This window comes from Terrapene carolina, unplaced genomic scaffold (assembly GCF_002925995.2).
Source record: "Terrapene carolina triunguis isolate 2854851 unplaced genomic scaffold, T_m_triunguis-2.0 Scaffold195, whole genome shotgun sequence".
Taxonomy (NCBI): Eukaryota; Metazoa; Chordata; order Testudines; family Emydidae; genus Terrapene; species Terrapene triunguis.
Window position 1 is genome coordinate 25,660 of NW_020664546.1, and position 23,257 is coordinate 48,916.

Consider the following 23,257-nt stretch of genomic DNA (forward strand, 5'->3'; position numbering starts at 1 on the left):
TCCTGGGGGGCAGTTAGGGGCAGGGGTCCCAGGAGGGGGCAGTCAGGGAACAAGGAGCAGGGGGAGGGTTGGGGTTCTGAGGGGGGCGGGGAGTGGAAGGGGTGGGGCTAGGGCAGGACGGGGGCGGGGCTAGGGCAGAACGGGGGCGGGGCTCCTCCCGTCCTCTTTTTTCCGTGCTGAAATATGGTAACCCTAATGGTAATGCCGGGCATGCAAGCAGATCGACCTCACAACCTGAGGATAATCTAGGCCAGAGCCTCAGCTGGTGTGGTTTGGTGCAGCTTGTCGATTGCAGGGTCGCTGGGCTGACTCCAGGTTCCCTGCCCCCATTTGTCAGAGGCGTTTTCTTTCAAACCCATCGGCTTGTAGCTCAAAGGTTCCCAGTATAAAATATCTGAGCGTTTGTCAGGCCAGGAGCCTCCTCCCTGTCTCTGTCTTTCTTGATACAAAATCCTCTTTTAGCGATCTCTCCCTCCGCTCTGTGTGCGCAGCCTGCAGGCCCCCCACCCCTCCTGGGGTGAAGGAAGAATTCCCTATTTTGGAGCAGATGCACCAGGGCCTTGCAAAGGGGCTAGCAATGAACTGGAGAAGTGAACAGATGGCCAGAGGCTAACCCTGCAGGGAGTCCCCCACCAGCCTGCAGCTGGAGCTCAGGCGCTCTGTGTTGACACAGCAACCCCTTGCAACAATTAGATAAGAGCTAAATGAGTCTCAGTAGAGGGAGTTGCTAGGTCTAGAGAGCATCATCTGTCTGTGTGCACTGGCTGCCCAGGGGAGTAGAGCAGGAGGAGGGTGAAAAGCAAAGTAAAGCCAAGCCTGGCCTAGCCCAGGAATTGGGTGACCCAAACCGACTGCCTAGGCTCAGCTGCATCACCGGGTCGGGAATGCTGCAGGGAATGGGCAGCCCTGGCTGGACAAGTTCTGCACTTGACAATGTTCCCTCGCATGCCCTCAGGGAGTCCCCCCTGCTTCAGCCAGGAGCTGAGCGTGGGGTGCCCCAGTGCTAGGTCATGCCAGGCTGGCCTGTGGGGCTGCACCAGGGTGCTGAACCCTTCATAGACGTGATAACAATCAGCTTCCTCGCTGCGAAGCGCCGCCCCTGCCTGCCAACGCTGCCACCTGCCCTCCCCAAACTGGGCCCATGTTAGAAAGGTGGGGGGCCATGACTACCTGCCTCCCCGGTCCTGGCACCATTGCAGCTGCATGTGCAGGGGGTGTGAAAGGACTGAGCAAAGGTCTGCTAAGGCGAGATGTCAGGAAAAGCTCCCCGCAGTGCGAGCTGGCTGGCTGGGGAGCAGTCTGCCCCTTGCTCAGCACACTGAAAAGCGACCTGCAGAGGGGGGTTTATTGACATTGGGCTTGCGTCTCCCTTTGCTCCTTTAGGCTTAATAACCAAGTTGTGGATTTTGTTACAGATTGTTTCTTTACCGTTCAAACATCAGGATTCCTAGGTGGGGTTATATAGGGTTACCATCCATCCGGAAAAAGAACAGGAGTACTTGTGGCACTTTAGAGACTAACAAATTTATTAGAGCATAAGCTTCCGTGGGCTACAGCCCACTTCTTCGGATGCATATAGAATGGAACATATATTGAGGAGATATATATACACACATACAGAGAGCATGAACAGGTGGGAGTTGTCTTACCAACTCTGAGAGGCCAATTAAGTAAGAGAAAAAAAACTTTTGAAGTGATAATCAAGATAGCCCAGTACAGACAGTTTGATAAGAAGTGTGAGAATCCTTCCAAGGGGAGATAGATTCAATGTTTGTAATGGCTCAGCCATTCCCAGTCCTTATTCAATCCTAAGTTGATTGTATCTAGTTTGCATATCAATTCCAGCTTTTTCAGCTTTAAATGGCCGTCTGGGGGGGGATTTCTAATACAGTAGAAATGTCCGGGATTTCCCCCTTCCCCTCATGCAGAGTGCGGCGCGGCTGATTGGACGGCTAGGCCTGATTGAAAGCCGCTCGCAGCCACTGGGGCCTCTAGCAGCCAGAGTCCCTCCCCCTCCCCCGCTCCCTCCTCCCCCGCAGAGCAGCGCCAGTGTTTGGCTGCACGTGGAACTCGCAGCTCTCCCTCGGCCTGGTGGGGGGGGCAGGCAAGGGACAGGGAACGGGGGGGTTAGATTGGTCGGGGGTTCTGGGGGGGCTGTCAGGAGAAGGGGGTGTAGAGAGCGGTTGGGGCAGGCAAGGGACAGGGAACAGGGGGGGGTTAGATTGGTCGGGGGTTCTGGGGGGGCTGTCAGGAGAAGGGGGTGTAGAGAGCGGTTGGGGCAGGCAGGGGACAGGGAACGGGGGGTTAGATTGGTCGGGGGTTCTGGGGGGGCTGTCAGGAGAAGGGGGTGTAGAGAGCGGTTGGGGCAGTCAGGGGACAGGGAGCAGGGAGACTTAGATAGGGGGTGGAGTCCTGGGGGCAGTTAGGGTGGGGGGGGTCTCAGGAGAGGGCAGTCAGGGGACAGGTAGGGGGATTCTGAGGGGGGCAGGAAGTGGGCGGGGGCGGGACTAGGGCGGCACCCCGTGTCCACTTTTTTGATTGTTGAAATATGGTAACCCTAGTTAATAATAATTCTTGTCGGCCCTGGTTGTGCTGGAGGAGGTCTGCGAGGCTCAGGCATGTTTATGGTGAGGAGAGAGAGGGAACGAGGAGGCAGCGGGTAGGGGCCTTGCAGCCATTGACCCTCTCCTCTCTGCATTTTAATACAGGGGCAATTGTGAGGGATCGGCTGAGGGGGGCTAGGCCAGCAGGGGGCAGTGTGGTGATGCTGGGGCTGGTCTGTTTCCCAGACTAGGAGTGGTGGGGGGCCAGGAGGGGCTGATTCCCTGGAGGCTGGGAGGTGGCTGGGAAGGGCTGGGGGGCAAGGGCAGGGTGTCTGGGGCTCTGGGAGGAGTTCAGCAGTGAAGGCAGATGGCAGGGAGCACACTGGACCCACCCTGTGCTAGGGCCCATAGAACCTTAGTGCCTATAGCACTGGTTTGCATTGTGGTGCCCCTGGCGTGCTACCAGGGAGAGTTTTAAGACCAAGGCTAATCTCAGTGCACAGCAGGGACCCAACCAGTGGGCAGCGATCACACCGTGCAGTGACGTTGTCTTCCCCAAAACACGTTAGCTGGAATGTTTACCCACAGGAGCTGAAAGCCCAGCATGTGGTCAGGGAACAATTCACGTAGGCAGTTAGTATTCAGCATTTGTTCATTTAAAAATGTTAAATTATTTCCCTTCAGTCCTCCCCCCGCCCTTTGCCTACCCAAGAAACCAAATAGCCTGCCTGTTTGTCCCCTAAACACACACATTCCCAATTGCTCACTTGCATGCTTACACAGCTGGTAGCATGCGGGGGTTGGCTCACCTTAAGTAGCTGAAAGGGGTGGGCAGGATGGAGTCTCCCAGCTGATCCTCCTCCAGGTCAGAAGTGGTTGGGGATGGTGGCAGTAGTTTCTTTTCCTCCTCTGCTAGGTCACCGGATGCTAGCAGGATTATATAACACTCGCTTCTAGAATCATGGGGATTTATTGGGACACTGCAAGTATCAACTCCAGCACATGCAGGCAGGTCTGAACTTCCTGCTAAACCCCTAGGTCAGATCAAAACAATAATACACATAACAACAACTTAACACAAAGAAAGATACAACACCATCTCTTGATGGAGGTGCTGTCTGCAGTGATCATTCCAACGTTTCCCTCTAGTTAAAGAACTTAAAACAGTATCTCGTAGGAATGCAGGTAGTCTGCTGTCCACACAGGTTTCTGCATTGGTCTGCCTGCTCCAGTCCTATATTCAGTCATGGAGACGTCACCCACAGCTGGATCTAGAACATCAGCAAGTGCAGGGTTCATGTCCTCTAGGTCAGGCCTATCCATTGTGAACAGACTGTCTGTTGGAGACTGTGGTGTCTCGAGGTCCCAAGGGCACTTGGCAATTCCTCCTCCACAACTGGTCTCCCGTTACAAGCCACAGGTACCTGCTGGGGTACCTCCAAATCTGAGATGATGGTGGAACATCCTCAGTGTTTGCTTTACCCTTTCTTTCAGTGAATCCATGCACCAGTTCTCCATGCACTAAAAGGGGTGAGCTCTTGCTTTTCGTATCAGCAAGGATAAACTGTTTAGTTTTTACCTACCATGAAAGGTCCCCTCCAAAAAGGAGTAAGTTTGGGATTTTTTCCAGGCTGCTTTTTCCAGCTGCGCAGTCACACTTTCTCTCCTGCCTGGATGACTCGTAATGCTCCTTTTCCCTGGCATCTTCTGCCTGGCATGCTCCCTTCTGGCTCATCTGTTCCTCCACCTTTTGGGTTGCTGTCCTCAGGCCACTGATATAAGAACCTGCCTTGTCTCCCACCTGTGCAGGTGGGGTCTTGCCGGTTCTTGCTGCCTGAACATCACATCACAGGGAAGCCTGGGTTTTGAGGAGTCCAGCAATAATCTCATAAGGAGAGCCATGGGTAGTTTGTGCTGGCTGCTGTTCTATGCAAAGATGACAAACGGTGACTTTGTATCCTATTCTCGCAGGTCTCCACTGGCTAAGACTCTAAGCATACAGCCAATGGTGCAGTTCACTTTCTCCACTCCCCCATTACTCGCCGGGTGCGTGGCACTGGGCCTCACCTTGGTTAGCTGGAGTTGTCAGCAAACCCCGTGATTCAGAGTCCTTCCCTTGCTCACTGCAGACGCAGCTTGGTGGGCTGAAATGCAACATTAGGTGTGTCATCAATGCAGAGTCCTTTCATAACTGTCAGAATCCTTTCATCCTCCACTGATTGTGCCACCCCATACTGTGAAAAGTGTCGTACGCTTCCAGCAAATCCTGATTTCCAGCTGGGGTTTCTCGCAGAGGGCCTTTCAAGTCAATTTGTCTGCGCTCCTAAGGGCATACTAGCTTGGAACATTTCCCGTAAGGGAGTTCTGCCTCTTCTTGCTTGACAGGTAAGACAGGAAAGTATCGGGTCCTTAACATTGGCAGCCATACTCAGCCAACGAAATCTATCAGATCCCTGGCTCAGTGTCTTTCCATACCCCAGGTAGCCTGCTGCTTCCTTAGCATGAAGACACTTCAGTACTGTTCTCTGTCAGCTTGCTGGCAAGACGGTCCTGTTGCCTTCATTCGCCAGCCAGTCACTCCTGAGCTGCATTGCCTCTTTCCAGTCTGGGTCTCCTGCGGTGGGTCTGTTGGCGCAGCAAATGTACCTAAGGGTCTTTAGGCTGCTCTTACCAGATGTCCTCGCAAGGCCATGCTGAGCCTGTTCTCACTGCCCTCACCTGGCCGGAGGTATCTTCAGCCACATTTTGTTTTCCAGGTTCATGGTGTCAGAAATTTCTGTCCGTTCCAGCTGAGGAATAAGGAGAGACGGACACAGCTAATCAAGCAAGGAGCCCCGGGAGGGGTGATCCGTTTATTTCAATTGCAATTGGGTTTGAGCTCATAAGTCAGCAAGAACAAAGAAAACACTTACACCAAAGCATTATATGCAGTTGCTTATGGTAATCTATCGCTCTATGATTGGCCAAAATTTGCTATCATTACCATACATAATTAGCAAGCTACATGTATCTGCCCCTCTTATGACCCCTTATTGTTCATCTACTTGCCCCCTCCTCCTTGCTTATTTTGCAAACCAAGCAGTTTATCTACAGGACGCAGGCACAGAAAAGTCCATTGTCTCCAGGTTTGGAGTTTGGCTACATTTCCTCTTGAAGGAACTTCCTGACTACCTATAGCTGACCCTGCATTTTGTCCTTCTTCTTTCTCCCATGTGTACGTGACAAATTTGCCCCCTGGCAGTTAAGTAGAATAATTTTATATCAATGGTGAACATATCTCTGGACAGTTTGTAAATCCATCTCCACGGGCATCCCCCTGAGCAGGGCTTCGTAAGGAGCCACTGCAGGGCACCGGGGTGTGTGTACACTGTGAATCCTGGACCTAGCAGACAGGGACAATGAGCCTTAGGGGCCGCCACAATAGCCAGACGCTCCTGTTGGGCAGCCGAACACTTGGTTTCTCTCTCATTTAACTTACGACCTCAAAAAGCCACTGGAGCTGTGCCTACCGAGCTCATCAATTTGTTCAAGTGCAAACCCAGCAGCAGCCTTTGAGGTATCTCGGGGGGTATTGCGACCAGATGGGATGGACCCAGGAATTAAAGCCCAGCAGAGTTCGGAGTCCTTCCTTTGGAGACTCAAGCACTTTTGGGTGTTGCTCTGTCCGGACAAAGTCACTCTTGGTTACCTGGCAGCGGGGCGCCGCGTGCTCTGCTACATTCCTTACAAAGCTCCTTTAGGACCGCAGAGGCCTACACACCACTGGGCCTCCTCCAGGTCTGTGGGAACCTTCTAGACCTTTATCACGTTCCATTTCTGGGGGTGGGGTCCCAGCCCGGCCTCACTGACTATACGTCCTAGGAAGGTGACGCCACCCCTCAAAACTGACCTTCATTTCCTGCAAGTTTAAACCCTGACTCCATAACAAGCTCTAGAGTCCTACCAGGTGTTCCTCCCGTGTCGTGTGAGAGCAAGTGAAATCATCTAAGTACATGAGAATGTTTTCAGATCCCTGACTACCCCCTGCAATGTCCCTGGGGCATGCGTGAGTCCGAAAGGCTGTCTGCGGAACAGAGCCAGTCCATAGGGTGTCACCAGGCAGCTTTTTCTTGATTCCTAGGTGCCCCTTTCATCCGATGGCATCCAGATACCAAGTCCAAACGACTAACATATTTTGTTCCTGGCACAGTTGTCCAGTGTGTCTGCTGTGTGGGAAGGGGTCGCTGTCTGTGAATTAAGTCTCCTTGTAGTGAATGCAGAGCCTCAAGTTTCCATTGGGCTTTATCACAGTCTTTACCACAGACAATTGGGGGTGCCCAGATGATGAAGATTGCTGCCAGGCCATCCTCTAGCATGCGATTTCGCTTCTCTTTCACTGCGACCTGACGCTCCAGGGAATCCGAGGTGGGGGCTGGCTCGTGGGAACACTCCCTGGCTTATGCACAATCGGCTGTTGTACCTGATCATATCTCCCAAGCGCTCCTTTATTCCTGGAGAACACAGTAGCACTTCCGTCCATCACCTTCTACGGCTGTCTGTCAAGTCAACCCCGAGCTCTTTTACTAACCAGGCTGCTTCCCAGCTCTTGAACTCTGCCCCTGTGAGAAGCTTTGAGACGTCAGTTACACTGGACACTGACCCCAGCCTTTGATTATTCACAGCTGCATTTCCAGGTCAGTCACATGAATCGCTCTTACCCAAAGTCCCCTTTGGTCCAGCTCAAACCAGAGTTCTGCTGCACAGCCATCCTGATTGGATCTCGGTAGCTTCAAACACTCCCACAGGGTCACTGCAACTGTCCTTTATCCTTAGAGGCCTTCCTGCAGGATGACCTGGCTTCACCTCACCACCACTTTATTCTGAGCCACCCAGGAGCAGTTCCTCTCCCTCCCTCTGTAGCCGTGGTAGAGGAACCTCAAAGGCATCAGGAGTTGCTCTCCAGTGTCCACACTTCCTCCTGCCCACATCCAGGAGGGTGATCTGAATAATGTCCAGGGCCAAGTGTGCGCCGTTAACACGCAAGGAATTCTTGTGCTGCCCTTGAAAGAATCCACTCCCAACCCCACAGCACTAGAAATACTGGTCACCACAAGAAAAGTCCATGTTGTATGCAGAGACCCCGGTTCAGAGGGCATTGGATTTCTCCTGTTGTCTGCAGTGGCTAATGATTAATAGTTCCCAGTTTAACTCCCTTAGTACAAATCTTCTTCCCCTTCAGCACTGGGGGTTCACCATGGATCAGACTTATTTCAGATCCTGGGTCCAGCAGCAGTGTGATTTTCCAGCCATTAATGCCCCCAGACACTTAGTAACAGGTGACTCTTTACACCAGCTACTAGTTTCCCTGGGTGTGACTTCCCTCTGCTTGGGCAATTCCAATGGCCTTTGCCACCACATCACCTGCAAATGTCATCTGGCCAGGGGCCCACTCAGGAAACTGTCTCTCTCATCACACCCATGGGACGCCTGCAAATAGCTTGCACCTGGGTTTCCTCCGATTTTTTTGCCACTTCCCTAGCAACCTGTCCTTGAAGAGCTGCAAAGGAATCACCTTCGGGGTGGGAATTAACAGCTGCTACCTTCAAGAAAACCCCAATATCTGCTTCTAAATTTGTAGCTCTGGGTGTAATCTGGTCCACAATCCAGTCTGGTATCTGGTCTGGTACCAGCAGGTTAGGAAGTTCCCCCGTTAAACCATTTCTAAATGGTTAGGCAGGGTTCTCTCATTGCTTCCCACAGGCCCCTCTCTGCCGTGCTCGTTCCAGTTCAGCGCTGCAGGTTGTGATTCCCTCGAGCCGTCTCCTGGCCAGGGAAAGCCCCATTGAAAGTCTATGCCAGGGTTCCCTTCCTGGCCACCTCCCGGCTTGCCATCCCTTCTGGTATTTCAGAAGGGCCAGCCCCGCTCATGGCGGCTATATAACTGCTTGTGTAACTGGGTATAAGACCCACGCTCAGCACGGGGAAGTGGCTGGTAAAATGCTTTGCCATCCCCATCCACAAACACTGCTAGGCATTGTGCTGCTTTCTCATCAGCCCACTCAGCCCACAGAGAGCAGCCGCTCAGTCTGTCACGTGCTCGCAGATCCCGGCCTCGTCTGCACGACCAGGAAATTTCTTCTCAGGCAAAAGTGCTTTTGCTATCTTGCTGCCCCTGCCACCTATTGTAGCACTTGCTTGTCGAATCACAGTTATTTATTGGGTCACCGCAAGTACCAACACACCGGCAGGGCTGAACTTCCTGCTAACGCCCCCCCACCCCAGCTCAGATCAACAACATCATGACGGACTAGACAACAGCTTAACACTAAGATAAAGCTACAGCACTGGTACTGGGGGCGGTGCTGTCTGCACTGATCATTGCAGTTGCCTGGGGAGAGGCAAAAAGGACAGTGGCAGCAACTGTGACGTTGTACTGGGCCTGGTGACTGCATGCTCAGCAGATGGCAGCGGCAGGGCCGGCTCCAGGGTTTTGGCCGCCCCAAGCAGCCAAAACCAAAAAAAAGCCGCGATCGCCATCTAAAAAAAGACGCGATCGCGATCTGCGGCGGCAATTCGGCGGGAGGTCCTTCACTCCCAGGTGGAGTGAGGGACCGTCCGCCGAATTGCTGCTGAATACCTGGAACTGCCGCCCCTGTCCGGAACGGCCGCCCCAAGCACCTGCTTGAGAAGCTGGTGCCTGGGGCCGGCCCTGGGCAGCGGGTAGGGGAGGGGGGACATCTCCACCCAGCTTGCCTGTTAGTGTGCATGGTCCTCATCTGGGGTCAGGCTGCAACTGGTCTGTTGCTCCCCGTCCCTCCCAGCTGTCAGGCTCTGCACAGGAACAGTGCCAGGAGCCAGCAGCTGCTCCCATCAGTGAGGATACCCCAAAATGTTGAGTAGTCTCATGTCAGGGCGCATCACCCGACGGCCGATGTAGGACCATAGCACCTCCATAATGGATCAGAACAGAGTCTGTCTAGTCCAGGGTCCTGTCTCTGACAGTGGCCAGCATCAACTGCATCAGAGGAATGGAATAACCTGTCCTTAGGGGAGGTTACTTCCTAGCCCTTCTCGGTTCGAGGTTGACTTATGCTGTGACGCATGAGGATTTATATCAGGACCATCTAGATTCGGTGGTCTCAGAGAGCTATCCCAGAATCATGGTTAGAATGGTTTCCCAGCTACACAGAACTTTCATAAATCTAGTATTTAATGGGTCAATATTAAGAACATTTGCAATATATACTTTGTATAACTACCGTGTAAACTCGGCTAAGTCGACTGAGCTCCAAACGCTGGGGTACTTCTATTTTAATTCACAGAAAGATATCATTTCAGTCTTGGAGTGATGTGTTTACAGCCTGAGATATATTCCAACAAATTAAGATGCTCATCAATTCAGAGTTATATTCAATGTTAAACCCTATGGGGGTTCGAAGTTTAACTTCACAGTAAAAATGTGTGTCTAGAAAACCAAACAAAGTTTGAAATTTAATTTCAACTAACAAATTGGATTCCTTCAATTTCTTATGCAAAATATATCACATGCCACTTTCTATAGATTCCTGCTATCAGTTATACAACACTTAGGCAATACATGGAAAAATAAACTAATGTGGCCATTAGAAATAATAAACTAATAAGCTAATGTTGCCATTAGAAGATTTTGTTAAGAAGGTCAGTAATAAAGAATGCCTAGCGAACAATATATACCAGTGGCTTCACTGTATGCCATGCTGACTGATAGGAGAGGAAAGAGCTATGTGGGTAGCTAACGGGATTGGTAGGAAATATGGCAGAACATCAAACTGATATTCAGGTAACTATCTCTATGATTGTTCCCGAACAATCTGTTAAACGGATTTGCCTGGAAAGCACAGCCTTTATATACAACCGGCTGAGCTAGCCATAACACAGGAAATGCTACCAACCATCAGCTAAACGACCCCAAATCACAGAAATGCAGGAGTAATATATGCCAAGGTCTTTAAATACAGAAATCTTCCCCTCTCCAAAAGTTCATACACTGAAATTAACAGGTGAACTCAGTCATTCAGTGAACAATAAAAAGCGTACGGACATGTCTAATTAGCGGCGAAACATACTCAGAAAAAGAATTCCACCAAACCTCCAGTTTACTCCGAAAGATAGAAAGCACAGCCATGAGGAACAAAGATCTTTATATCAGCAACAAAATGAAGACAAATGCACCCAGATTTGGTGTCACATAGTGGCAGTAATGCAGCTGTGCTATAACATGTATCATACATGCTGTCATTATGTTTGCAGTCACATTTGTAACTACTATTCACTGATCTGGTGATCATGCACTGACCCTTCCCTGTGTTGAAATTTGAAAAGAAAGCAGTAGCTAAATGCATAAAGCAGTACGCTAGTATGTTTGCCTTCCTCTGTTCTACTGACAGTACTATCGATTTCTGTATTCATTTAAGAGTTGTGTTCCTTGTATTTTTATTTGTTGCTGCATTATTTTGAAAAATTAATAAGGAATCTTTTAACAAAAGAAAAACCGCGAGTGCAAACCAGTGCAGTGCTGTGCTTCTGAGTCTGCAGCCTGAAACAATAGCTCTTCTGGTTTGATTCCCAGCTGTTAGCTCAACAGTGATGATGGGGCTGGCTGAACAAAGACTCCCCCACTTTCTGTCTTGTACCAGTTTCACGGCTTCATTCTTCATTAAACCTTTTCGCTCTATGTCATTCTTCACCATGTCTATACTATGCATCCTTGGCTTTCCTCTATTTCTAGTTCCTTGCACTCTGATATGATCACCATGTATCGTATCCTTCCAGGTCCATTCTTGACACATGTCCAAACCATCACAGTCTTCTTGAAGCTTCAGAAACAGCAGTATTTCTTGCCCTTTTCTTACCTCTTCATTTTTATTTTCTGCAGTCTTGAATTCACAGTATTCCCCTCAGCTACTTCATCTCTGCAGTCAAAGTCTTTCGTTCATCAGCTTTCCTCATACTCCAACATTGCGACTTGTTCAGCCGTGTTGGCATGACAGCTGTATCATATAGGCTGATTTTCAGTTTTATCTAAATAGCTTTAGCCCTCCGGATCTGGCAGAGGTTTCTGAAGACAGTAGTGGCTAGTCCCATTCTTCTTTTGATGTCCTCTTCACAATACTAGTCCTCCAAGGTATGCACATTTTACCACCTATTCTAGTTCTTTGTCTCCGAGTTTGATCTTTACCTTTTCCTCTTGTCTCCCAGTTGCTTCCATTTTTGTCTTCCCATGCTGGTATTCAATCTGAATGCTTTCCCAGGGTACCTGGTGAGTCATTCTCTGTAAATCTGCCTTGGTCAATGCTGTGAGATCAATATTATCTGTGAATCTAAGGCTACACACTGTCCTACCACATAATATGACTCCTCCCATTTCATCTCTTTGTGCTACAGTCATTACTGCTTCCAGTACCAAGTTGAAAAAATCGGATGATAGCGCGCATCCTTGTCTCACTCCGATGGTCATCCTGAACCATTCCATCAACTTCTTGTCTACTTTCACTGCACTCATCAACTTGCTGTAGATGTTTTCTATCAGCTTGATCAGTTTTTCGGAGATGCCATACATTCTCGTAACTTGCCAGAAACCTTTCTGCCAAATGCTATCAAAAGCCTGTTTGAAGTCTATAAAGTAACAGGTGCATTTGTGTTCTATGGACTTCTCCAGGATCTGTCATATCACAAATAGCTGATCTATGGTACTTGGTTCTAGTCTAATACCTCTGCCAGTGCTGCTTCCACGTACCTTTTCCTTCTCCTCTACAACAGCTTGGTGAATGCTTTTCTGGCACACTCAATAAGCCGATTCCTCGGTAGTTCTTGCACTTACTCGTGTATCCTTGTTTATAGGTTGGTACTATTATTACTTTTCCCCATTCACACGGCACTTGCTCTTCTCTGTAAATCCCGTTGAACAGCTTGTGCATTCCCTTGACCTTGTATTCCTGCTTGCAGCAGCTCTGGGGTTACACTGTCACTTCCCAGTGCCTTTTTCTTATTCAAACTTTCTCCTGAGATCTTTACTACTTCTTCTAAGAATTCCGACATCTGCTCTCCCTCATTCATGCTGGGAAGCTTCTCCAGCATTGCATTGTAGAACTCTGCAAAATATTCTGTCCCTCGCCCATTCATTGCTTGTTCATCCTCAGTTGTTTGTTTTGTCTTTCACCACTGACATCTTCAACTCCTAGGTCCCACTCAGTTCTTTTATCTTATGCTACAACCCATGTCACATTTCTTTTGACATATTCTTCTACACCTTTACAGTGTGTGTTTATCCAGTCATTCCTGTCTCTCTTTGCTTTTTGTTTTCACTCTCTGCCACTCTATTGTACTCGGCTCTTAGACTTTTGTCCTCCTTTTTATTTCAGTTTCCTGTGCTTGTCACTTGGCTGCAACACTTCATCTGTTATCCACCTCGCTTGCTTTGGTTTGGCCTTGTACCCAACACTTGTTCAGCTGTTCTCGTAACCCCATTTTTTTACACTGTTCCACATCTCTTCCATGTCCATTTCTTCTTTCACCAGAGATGTGGTATTTTTATGCCAAGCTTCGTTGTATTCTTTCCTGATATCTGGTTCTTTCAATTTGTTCATGTCATAGAGCTCAACTCTTGGCACTTTTGCTTTCAGCCTCAATCTCATTGATGCCGGCACTAACTTCTGTTCTGATCTGATATCAGCTGCAAACAATCTGCACAACAACACACTTGATTTCCGTCTGTGACTCCCAAGTACAAAGTCTGTCATGTTCTCCGTTTGCCCATCAGCTGATATCTATGTCCAATTCCTCAAAGGCTTTCTTTTTTTAAATGGCATCTTCGTTATAGCAGGTTGTTGGTTAAGCAGAAATTTAGTAGCTTCGCTCCTCTTTCACTTTTGAAAAAATATCTCTGAGAGGTGTGAACTGACCACTTTTCAGCTCAGTTGCATGTTAACTCTGAAACTTAAAGATGACAATGACAGTGTCATCATTATCTGTTTCTTTGTTGACCATTTTAGCAGAAACAGACACCTAATTTCCTTATCCCACAACCCCACAATAAATAACACAGAGGCTGCTATGCTGGTTGCATTGTTCATTGTAATATTTCATTTAATAAAAACTTCTATTAAATAACTTTTTAAAAATTTAGCTGAAGCTGCTGCAGAATATATAAAATTTCTACGCTAGAATCCAGGGGGCTTGCCACAGAATTTAGATCCAGCTCCCTGCAGGGTACAGCAGAGTCTTGTTCAATCTTATTTAATGTAACTGTTAATGTCCTAATTATTCCCAGAAGCAATGATCCTTTTTTGAAGCGTTCTAAACTCATGGCCACAAAGATATCTTGTGGCAGTGAGTTCCATAGGTTGATTGAATGTTGTGTTGGAAAAGCATTTCTGTTTATCAGTTTTAAATATGCTGCGTGTCAAGTTATTTGAATAGCTCCTTGCTCTGTATTTTGAGATAGGGTAAACAGGAGCTCCTGATTTACCTTCTTTGTGTGATTTATTATTTGGTATCATTATTATTTATTATTTCTTTTCTAATCATGTCCTTTTTATACAACTCCTCTTTAAAGGACACAGTCCACATCTTTTCAGTCTCTCCTCATACAATAGCCTTTCCCAGCCTCTAACCAGTTTCACCATCCATTTCAGAACCCCTTCTATTTCTGTTGGATCATTGTTTGAGATGGGGTGACCAGAACTGAATATAATATTCCCAATGCGTGTGTCCCATTGGTTTGTTTAAGGGCATTATAATATTATTTTCTCTCATTCTTTAAACATCCTAACTTTTTTTTTAATTTCCTCTGCCACTGTGCTGCCCGTTCCTCTCGCGCAGTCAGCACTGTTCATCATAGCCCCAGTCTAGGCCTCTTCTGTACTGAAATATCCGGGGGATCCCTTCCCAGCGTGTCACTGACTGAACAAATAACCCTCTGTGCTCTCCCCTTCCCCATTGCAGCCATGGTGGAGCTGGATGGCGATGACATCAGAATCTCGTCCCGAGGGAAGATCGCTGAGCGAGACATTGTCCAGGTAAAAGCAACATGTTCCTAGCTCAGCACTTTCCTTCCCCTTCATTTCATTTAGTTCATGTCAGAAACCATCCCGGAACCTTCCATGCCTCCCCAGCGTGCCCAGGGTTCAGGCAGGCTCAGGTTTTCCACTCCAAGAGCAGGCCTGTCCTAGGGCAGCGGGAGTTTGTTGAACCATGACAGTGTTTGAGATCAGACAAGTGGCCGCAGCACATCTGAGGATCTGGCACACTTAACACAGCCTGCCTTGGCCTTCGATAATATGAGATGAATGGGGAAGGATTTCAGTGGAGACTCTGGAGAAGGGTAGAACAATTATCAAGCACCAAAAAAACACCATGTTTCAGCTACCTATCGGCTTGGATAGGGAAAAACCCCTAGACCCTCATTTCCATACCAGGTCTCAGTGTGCTTCTCTAATCTGTACATGCTAGAACTAACGCTTCCTGGCTCCCCCTTCTCAGAATCTTTCCTTTCCAAAACCATCAAATCCACTCATCCAGTGTGGCTGTAACTTCACACCACACTGTAGCCATCAACCCACTACAGTTCCATAGGACAGATGCAAAGCAGGCTGGCTAGTGGAAACATAGGACAGCCCTAAGAAGGCCAGGTAGGACATCTGGCCCCCCCACATCCGATGTGTTGCTGACGGTCTGCATAGCAGCAGTGTCCCCCATCTCCATTTGAAAATCTCTCCGCTCTTCGTATGTCTGACACGCTTTCCTTCTCTCCCAGTTTGTTCCATTCCGGGATTACATCGACCGCACCGGGAACCACGTCCTGAGCATGGCCCGCTTGGCCAAAGATGTCCTGGCTGAGATCCCGGACCAGTTCATTTCCTACATGAAGGGACGTGGCATCAAGCCAAACCCAGCGCCCCCTGCATACACCCCAACCAGCCCCACCCTTCAGACGCAGATCTGACGAGCAGGAGGGAAGAGGAGCGAGGGAAAAACCCAAGGCCTCTTGTGTCCACTGTTTACTCTCTCTCTAGCTGGATACCAAGGCAGTCAGAGCTTCCAGTGAGATTCCTCCATGGACTGTTTCTCCACACTTGGCTATAGGCAGATAGACGGTGAAGCTGTTGAGTTCCGACACTGCTCATCCTCATGTGTCAGTGGAAAGATTTGTGGGACTCAGACACAAAGGACGTGCGGGGTGGGGTGGGGGGAGTTTTTAAAAGGACAAGCCCAGCAACTGACAAGCTTCTTCTCTGGGAGGGGGATGGAGGGGAAAGGAGGGAGATGTGAGCTGTCACCCCCACCAGACAGTGGAGTGGAGTCCCACGTCACCTGTTTTTCTTTGGGTTCTCGGCAGATCAGCTGTTCCACCAAGTCCCCCAGCCTCTTTCTACTCCTCCCCTTTCCAAACGAGTCTGAGTATTTTATAGCCCATGTACAGTCCACCTGCTGTCTCCAGTCTGCTGAAATTTCTCCTCATCTCCTTGCTGTTCGCTGGCTTGGCTTATATATCAGCTTGGCAGACTTTTGGTTGGCTTCAGACATCAGGTATCTGTGTTGTTTTCTCTGCTGTTGTTCTGGCTGCACCGTTGTTCTGAGTTACTAATGCTCCATCTCCTATCAATCCGATTTGGCAAAGATCCACACGGCTTTTTTTTGGCTTTTGCCTATAACCGCATCATGCTTTTTAAGCCCTGTGTTTGATCTGTGCAGAGAGCCCTTCCCGTACCGTTCTGGACCTTTTAACATTGAAGGCACATTGTCGTGTGTCATGGAGCTGCTCTGACTACGAGGGGAGGACGTATTAGTTTGACCTTTAGTACATATGCATTTTGTGGCTGCTCCCGGCACCAAAATTAAAGCTGAACCTCATCACCCGTGGTCGACTCACAAGCTATACGTGCATTAACGCCTGGAGAATTCTGCTCCTGGGGCTAAGTGAAAGCGTGTCCCTTTGCTGTAACTCCCAGGGTGACAGGGTGACACTTTGGTAGGGTTTGAACGTCCCTCCTTCTTTTGCTACTTTTTATAATGAGGGCTGCAGGACTGTTGGCCGCTACAAAAAGCTCTAACAAGGCTAGGGAACAAAGTAGGTGAATGTAGCTCTAAAACATCAGCGAGCTTGTCTCAGCCGGTTCCTAGACATTCTGCTGCCCTTGGTGCCCTTCAGTGGGGCTGCCTTTTTAAAAAACAAGTTTGGTTCCATGTTTCTGGCTCCCTGGTGAGACCAGGGCTGACACACACACCCCGTGTCTAATGGAAATGGGGTGGCTAGGAGACCTCTATATAATCAAACTCCAAGGATATCCTCATTCTCCAGCTACATTCCTTGTGTAACAGTAGCCGGGTAACTGGCTAGGTAATTACCATGTGTGACTGCCCTGTGGATTCCCCTCCCTCCCCAGGGTTAGCAATGGCCCAGTGAGTGATTAACAGAATGGAGCCCTAAGTGCTTTGTGTATTTTAGGAGATTCCTGCCGTGAGACACAGATTCCACAATACAAACTCCCAAGAGGACTAGGGGGGAAATGGAGCCCTAATTAAAGGTAGATGCAACCCAGCAACTCAGTGTTAGCGCTCAGGGTCCAGCAGCCCCATCACACTGCTCTCCTCTGCATGAGAGGTAGAACAAGGACAGGATCCAATCCAGGCTTATAGCTGCATAGCACTGGAGTGGGAGGAGACATGAGGAGCCAGTCACCTATCCCAGTGGGCACGTCACCAGGAGCAGGTAGGCCCAGCTCCCCAAAGGGAGTCGAGTGTCACAGCCCCTAGACAGTCACAGGAACCCCCTGCCATCCGCAATGCCTGGCTCAGGTGCCCTGGCTCCTATACAATGAATGGGGAGAGATCTGGGCTTAGACTGGGACCCACAAAGCCAGCACTCTGGGCAGGGAGCCGCCTGAGCTAGCCGGCAGGAGAAGCTGAGGAGAGGGGCGGGTGCTAAGCCCCTGGAGTTTGGTGTCTAAGTCCGGGCTGCAGGGAGCCGCCTGTCTCTGCTTGTGAGTCACCAACCAGGGCAAGGCAGGTGTTCAGCTGCCTAAGGCTAGGTCTACACTACCCGCCTGAATCGGCGAGTAGAAATCGACCTCTCGGGGATCGATTTATCGCGTCCCATCGGGACGCGACAATCAATCCCCGAATCGACGCTCTTACTCCATCAGCGAAGGTGGGAGTAAGAGCCGTCGACGGGAAGCCGCGGAGGTCGATTTTGCCACCATCCTTACAGCGGGGTAAGTCGGCTGCGATACGTCGAATTCAGCTACGCTATTCGCGTAGCTGAATTTGCGTATCTTAAATCGACCCCCCCCTGTAGTGAAGACGTAGCCTTAGTCACGTGCGGGGCTGATCTGCTAGGGGAGCTTAGCAGCTGTCTAACTGCACACAAGACCTGGGAGGGGGAAGAAGAGGGGACTCTCAGAACCTTCAGCCTATTGGGCGGGGTTCTGACCCAGGATGGGAGAGCCCCCCTGGTTCATGTTCCTCCCCCACGGCCTGATGAGGAGAAGGGTGATGACCTGGCATTGCTCAGTCACCTCCAGAATTCAGCGTGGGGTTTTGGGGTGAATGGGAAAAGGCTGAGGCCAGCGAGTGGCTCTGTTGCTTTGGGAGTGCCAGGCCTCCTCGGAGTTGCTTGCCTGATGGCGGGGATCTTTGACCATGAACTTACTGAGCTCCGGGGGTGTGGGGAGGTCATGACCATGTGACCTACCCACAACCCCCTTTGCATCGGCAGCATGCAATGCTCCTTTGTGCAAGTGCCACTCAAATGAAGAAGCCCCAAAGAGCAGTCAGAGGGGGCGAGTGTGCCACTGCTGCCCAGCACTGCATGAGTGGGGCGAGCAGGCAGTGCTTGGCCGGCGGCTCTGTACTCGTTTCTGTCCATGTGTTGCTAGCGGGTGCCATAGACCCTGCAGTGCCATGCCCCGTTCTGTACAAGTGTAGCTATTGGGTGATGCATGCCAGTGCAGTCCTGTGCCCAGTTCTGTAATGTGCTGCATGGCCGAGCTGTCCTCCCACCCTGCTCTGTGTTGGTGTGGATAGCAGATGGTGCACAGGAGGCGTGGACATGGGGCTGTGAAATCACACCTGTCAGATCAGGCACAAGCCCTATGCCCATGAGGGCAGTTAGCCCGTGCTGCTGAAGGAACACGAGTCTTCCAAGATGGGGTGTGTACGTTTCCACGGGAAGGGGGCCACTGTACAGTCTCTCCTCCAATCCAACTCTTCTTTACAAGCTACAGGAGGTGTCTCCAAGGTCTGAGAATTCGCAACTGCCCAGCATGTTACTGGGGAAGTTTGGCTCCTTTCTCTCTTTCTCTTTCTCTTTCTCCTCCCTCCCACTCACTTGATTTTTTATTTGCATGGGTGGTGATCTTTCTAGACTGTACACTATTGTATTTTGTGTCGAATGTCTGATGTGAGCTGATTTGTATTGGATTGCCTTAAACTAAAATAAACTATGCTTTTTACTACAGCAATGAGCTTGCTCTGATTTCCTGCCCTCCGAGGGCCCCAGAAAGGTCACAGCACCATAAAATGGTGTCTCCATCACAGGAGATCTGACGAGCAGAAAGACAGAACTCAGGTCACCTCTGCACGCGCTGGTGGTACGGAGCTGGGCCTTACAGAAAATGATTCGCTTGGGGAGTTACCTGCAGGGGTGGGTTTGAAGGACCATTTGCTTTTGCTCTGGCTCCTGCTTGCTCACTCTTTTAGGCTGACTCCCTTGTCTCCATTCTGGTTATCGTTTCAGCACCGTGAAGAGATGGGAGGCATTGCCTCCCCAGCTCCAGTTTGGCAACTGCTCTCAGGTTCCCCTTTGCCCCTGCGGCAGCCTTCGGCTAGAGCCGCATTGTCTCCAAGGTGCCAGGACCATGACAACATGATATTCCCCCGGGTCCTTTCCTCTCCCACCTACTCCTGCCCTTTGGGCCGAAAGTCTAGAAACCCTGGACTCTCCCCTGGTGCTGCTGTTTGCACCCAGCTGGAAACCCCAGCACCAGATGGGAAACTGGCTTGAGGCAGGAGCCCTTTGGCTTCAGCAGCCGTCCCTGAACAAATCTGCTGTTAACCCCCACCATTCTCTGTCTCCTGCTGGGGTGGGACTGGCAGGCTCAGGGTATCAGAGGTGGCAGCCTTCTCTTGCTGATTGGGCTGGATTCAGTCAGCCCGGGAGTGATTACAGCGGAGGGCCCTTCTCACAGCGTTAGAGTGTACCCTACACGGAGCACCATCAAACAGTTACAACCCGTACTCGATGGGGACCCCATCCAGCAAGAAATCTTTCCTGAACCCCCACTTCTGGCCTTCAAACAACCCCCAACCTCTCCAAACTCTTCACCAGAAGCAGGTTCCCCACAGACGAGCACCCACCAACTCAAAGCAGCCCCAGACCCTGCCAGAACAGCAGCTACAAAACCTGCAAACCTGCTTCACCCCCCCACAACACACCTTGCAAGCTCCATGGGTCCTATATGTGCCTATCACAACATGAGTCCAGTCCTGCCATGAGTGCAGGGGACTGGACGAGATAACCGCGCGAGGTCCCTTCCAGCCCTATGATTCTATGTGGTGTACCTCATCCAGTGCACTAAATGCCTCAGCAACAACTGTGCGGGTGAAACTACACAATCACTCCACTCTTGGATGAACTCGCACAGGAAAATGATAAAAGACAAAAACACCCTATTACCTGGGGGCAAACACTTTTCACAAAGCCATCACTCTGTATCTGACCTCTCGGAAACCTGCACAGCACCGTCACTGGATGTAGGGCTTGTTACAACAATCTGTAACCCACTAACCCCCTCACTAACCTATGACTGCAGAGGTGTTAATAGGCCACTCTGCCTTGAATGGCCCCTTACAACATTGGGTCTCAACCAGAGGTGCATGTACCCCTAGGGGTACGCAGAGGTCTTCCAGGGGCACATCAACTCATCTAGATATTTGCCGAGTTTTACAACAGGCTGCATTAAAAAGCACTAGCAAAGTTAGTACAAACTAAAATTTCATAGACAATGACTTGTTTGTACTGCTCTATAAACTACACACTGACATGTAATTACAAGATTTATATTCCAGTTGATTTATTTGATAATTAGATGGTAAAAATGAGAAAGTCAGTTTTTCAGTACTAGTGGCTGTGACCCTTTTGTATTTTTACATCTCCTTATGTAAGCAGGTTGTTTTGAAGTGAGGTGAAACGTGGGGGTACGCAAGACAGATCAGACTCCTGGAGGGGGGACAGTCTGGAGTGGTGGAAAGTCACTGCCTTACAATATGCGTTAACTCCTTATGCTAAACAATCTGTTGCACCCTGCATATAGCTGTGCTGTTCGGAGGACCTTTCCCTGTGCGGCTCGGAAGCTTTTGTCTCTCTCACCACCAGAAGTTGGTCCAGTAAACGATATCCCCTCCCCCACCCTGTCTCTCTGTAGTTCCGGAGCACGGTTATGGCTCTGTCCCATCTACATAGAAAAGGCTTAACCCCGGCAGGGAGCTACCACATTCTCACTGGGGCCCCAAGACCCCAGCAGGATGTAGACAGAATCATGGTAAGTTGTTCCAGAGCTCTGGACCTATCGAAGGGAGAGCTGGGGCTGCCCAGCAAGGATCAAGTTTGTGTAACCAGTTCACAGCCAAGCGGACTCTAAGCACGGTTTCTGTCTGCACACCCTATGGCGAACACTCAGAAACCATGGCAGCTAACGGCTCCATGCCCAGCGCTGTCTGTCTGTAACAGGTTCAGCAGAGAGACCCTTCCAGCCCAGGCTCTGTAACCACCTTGGTTTGGCCTTCTGCCTCACAGCTCTTTGTTGGGACACTCTACACCTTGTCCCAGGTGCCTCTCTCTGTCCATACCCTCTGTCCTCTACTGCTGACCTAGAAAATGCCTGTCCGGATTATTTCAGTAGCCCCTGTGGTTAGGTGGTGTGTGTGTGGGGGGGGGGGGGGGCTGCACATGGGAAAGGGGAGATTCGTACCAGTACATACCGGGCGTTCATCGCGATGTGTGGCAGGTAAGTATTCCGCGTCTGGTGTGCCTGAGCCCCATGCACTCACTGAAAACAGTCCTCCCTCTCCCCACAACAGAGCTCTTCCACGCCCACCTTTGCGGCTTTTATGAGCCAATCCTGCCTGGGGAGGGGCTGACTCACGCTGTCCTACTGCAGCCCCGTTATTGTGCTGTGAGGCACTGACGTGACATCACGGTGCTGAGCTCTCGGTCAGGAGCTAGCAGAATGTGGAGCCATCCTGAACTAGAGAAACAGCAGCTGGATCACCCCACGGCCCACGGCATCCAGCAGCATCCTGCCTCCCACTGAACCGGACCAGTCACTTCAGAGGCAGGTACAAGAAACTCGGCAGTAGGTAACTGCCCCAAGGAACGCAGATTCCTCAGCTCCATTAGTTAGAAGGGGCGGGGGTTTATCTCCCTCCCAAACTCCTGTTCAGTTTCTAGGTTTATACAATTGTCATTCTGGATATTCTGATTAGCCATGTAACTCTCCAGCCCTTTCCTTAGCCTGATACCCTGTAATCCAGCTCCATCCTGCGATGGCGAGTTCCAACCCATGAGCACCACACCAGAGAGATGCTGCTCAAAGCTCAGCAATGACTCACAGCATCATGGAGTTTAGGGCCAGAAGGGACCAGCTCATCCAGACAGAACCTCCTTCAGATCACAGGCCACCAACCCACCCAGCACCCGCACCCTAAACCCAACAACTGAAATGAGACCGAAGTCTTACAGCCCACAGGAAACTAGACGATCGTGTGCCACAGGCAGAGAAGAGGAGGGACCGAGGTGCCCCTGGTGCCAGAGGCCCCTGTGATGGCAGGGAACTGATTGAGTGAGATAGACCCAGACGCTCCCAGCAGGCGATCCACACTCCATGCTGCAGGGGATGGTCCCAAGGTCCCTGCTAATCTGACGTGGGGAAATTTCATTTCCAACCCCAGATCTGGCCATCAGAACAAGTCACACCAGCCAAGCATGTAAAACAGTGGATTCTCTTTACCACCTGAGAGCACCATCCCACCCCATCCAATGTCCCATCTCTAGCCATCGGCATCTCTGATGCTTCAGAGAGACTAAAAAAAACAAAACAAAAAAATCCCCCAAACAATTACCAATACATCAGGAATATCCCTCCTGACCCCTGTAGGCTGAAGCATGAGATTTTAGGAATATAAGACAATAACTGGAAAGGACCTTAGGGCTGCTGAGCATTGGCCACCACCATCACAAGCAACCCCACAATCCTAATTTGTCCAGCTCTCACTTAAAACGAATTAAGTTGTTTGCCCCACAATGCCTCTGGGGAGGCTGCACCAGAGCCTCCCCCTCTGACGGTTAGAACCTTTCTTCTCATCTCCAGATTGAATTTGTTCATGGCCAGTTCATCCCCATTTGTTCTTGTGCCAACTTTGTTCTTGAGTTTCTCCCTCCCTGCTGTTTAACCCTTGTAAGCAGAGTCAGGATGAGCTCTACCCTGACATCTGGTGGCGAATTATGGCGAGTGTGGAAAAGAACTCCAGGGGCGGATCTTGTTTGCATAGGCACACCCACACGCCTAGCATGAGCCCACAGCAACCGAAAGTGGTTACTTTGGCTGGTGTGGGATCCCCAGTTTCTCTGTTATTGAGGCAGGAAGAATAAAGTTTTGTTACCCTGATTCTGTGAATCAAGGCCAGTGGAACTGTTGTAT

The 23,257-nt window shown here is 50.1% G+C and overlaps 1 protein-coding gene across 1 annotated transcript in view; it reads left to right on the top strand.

Annotated features, from left to right (window-relative positions):
* Positions 1 to 15,504, top strand: part of LOC113407086 (copine-8-like) — a gene marked incomplete at its 5' end in the record, with an annotated part of 17,581 nt that extends 2,077 nt beyond the window's left edge. The window contains 2 exons of the mRNA XM_026655100.2: positions 14,505 to 14,578; positions 15,316 to 15,504. Of these exons, the coding sequence (XP_026510885.1) occupies positions 14,505 to 14,578; positions 15,316 to 15,504 (263 nt within the window). The remainder of the gene's footprint in view (positions 1 to 14,504; positions 14,579 to 15,315) is intronic.
* Positions 15,505 to 23,257: the final 7,753 nt, after the last annotated feature.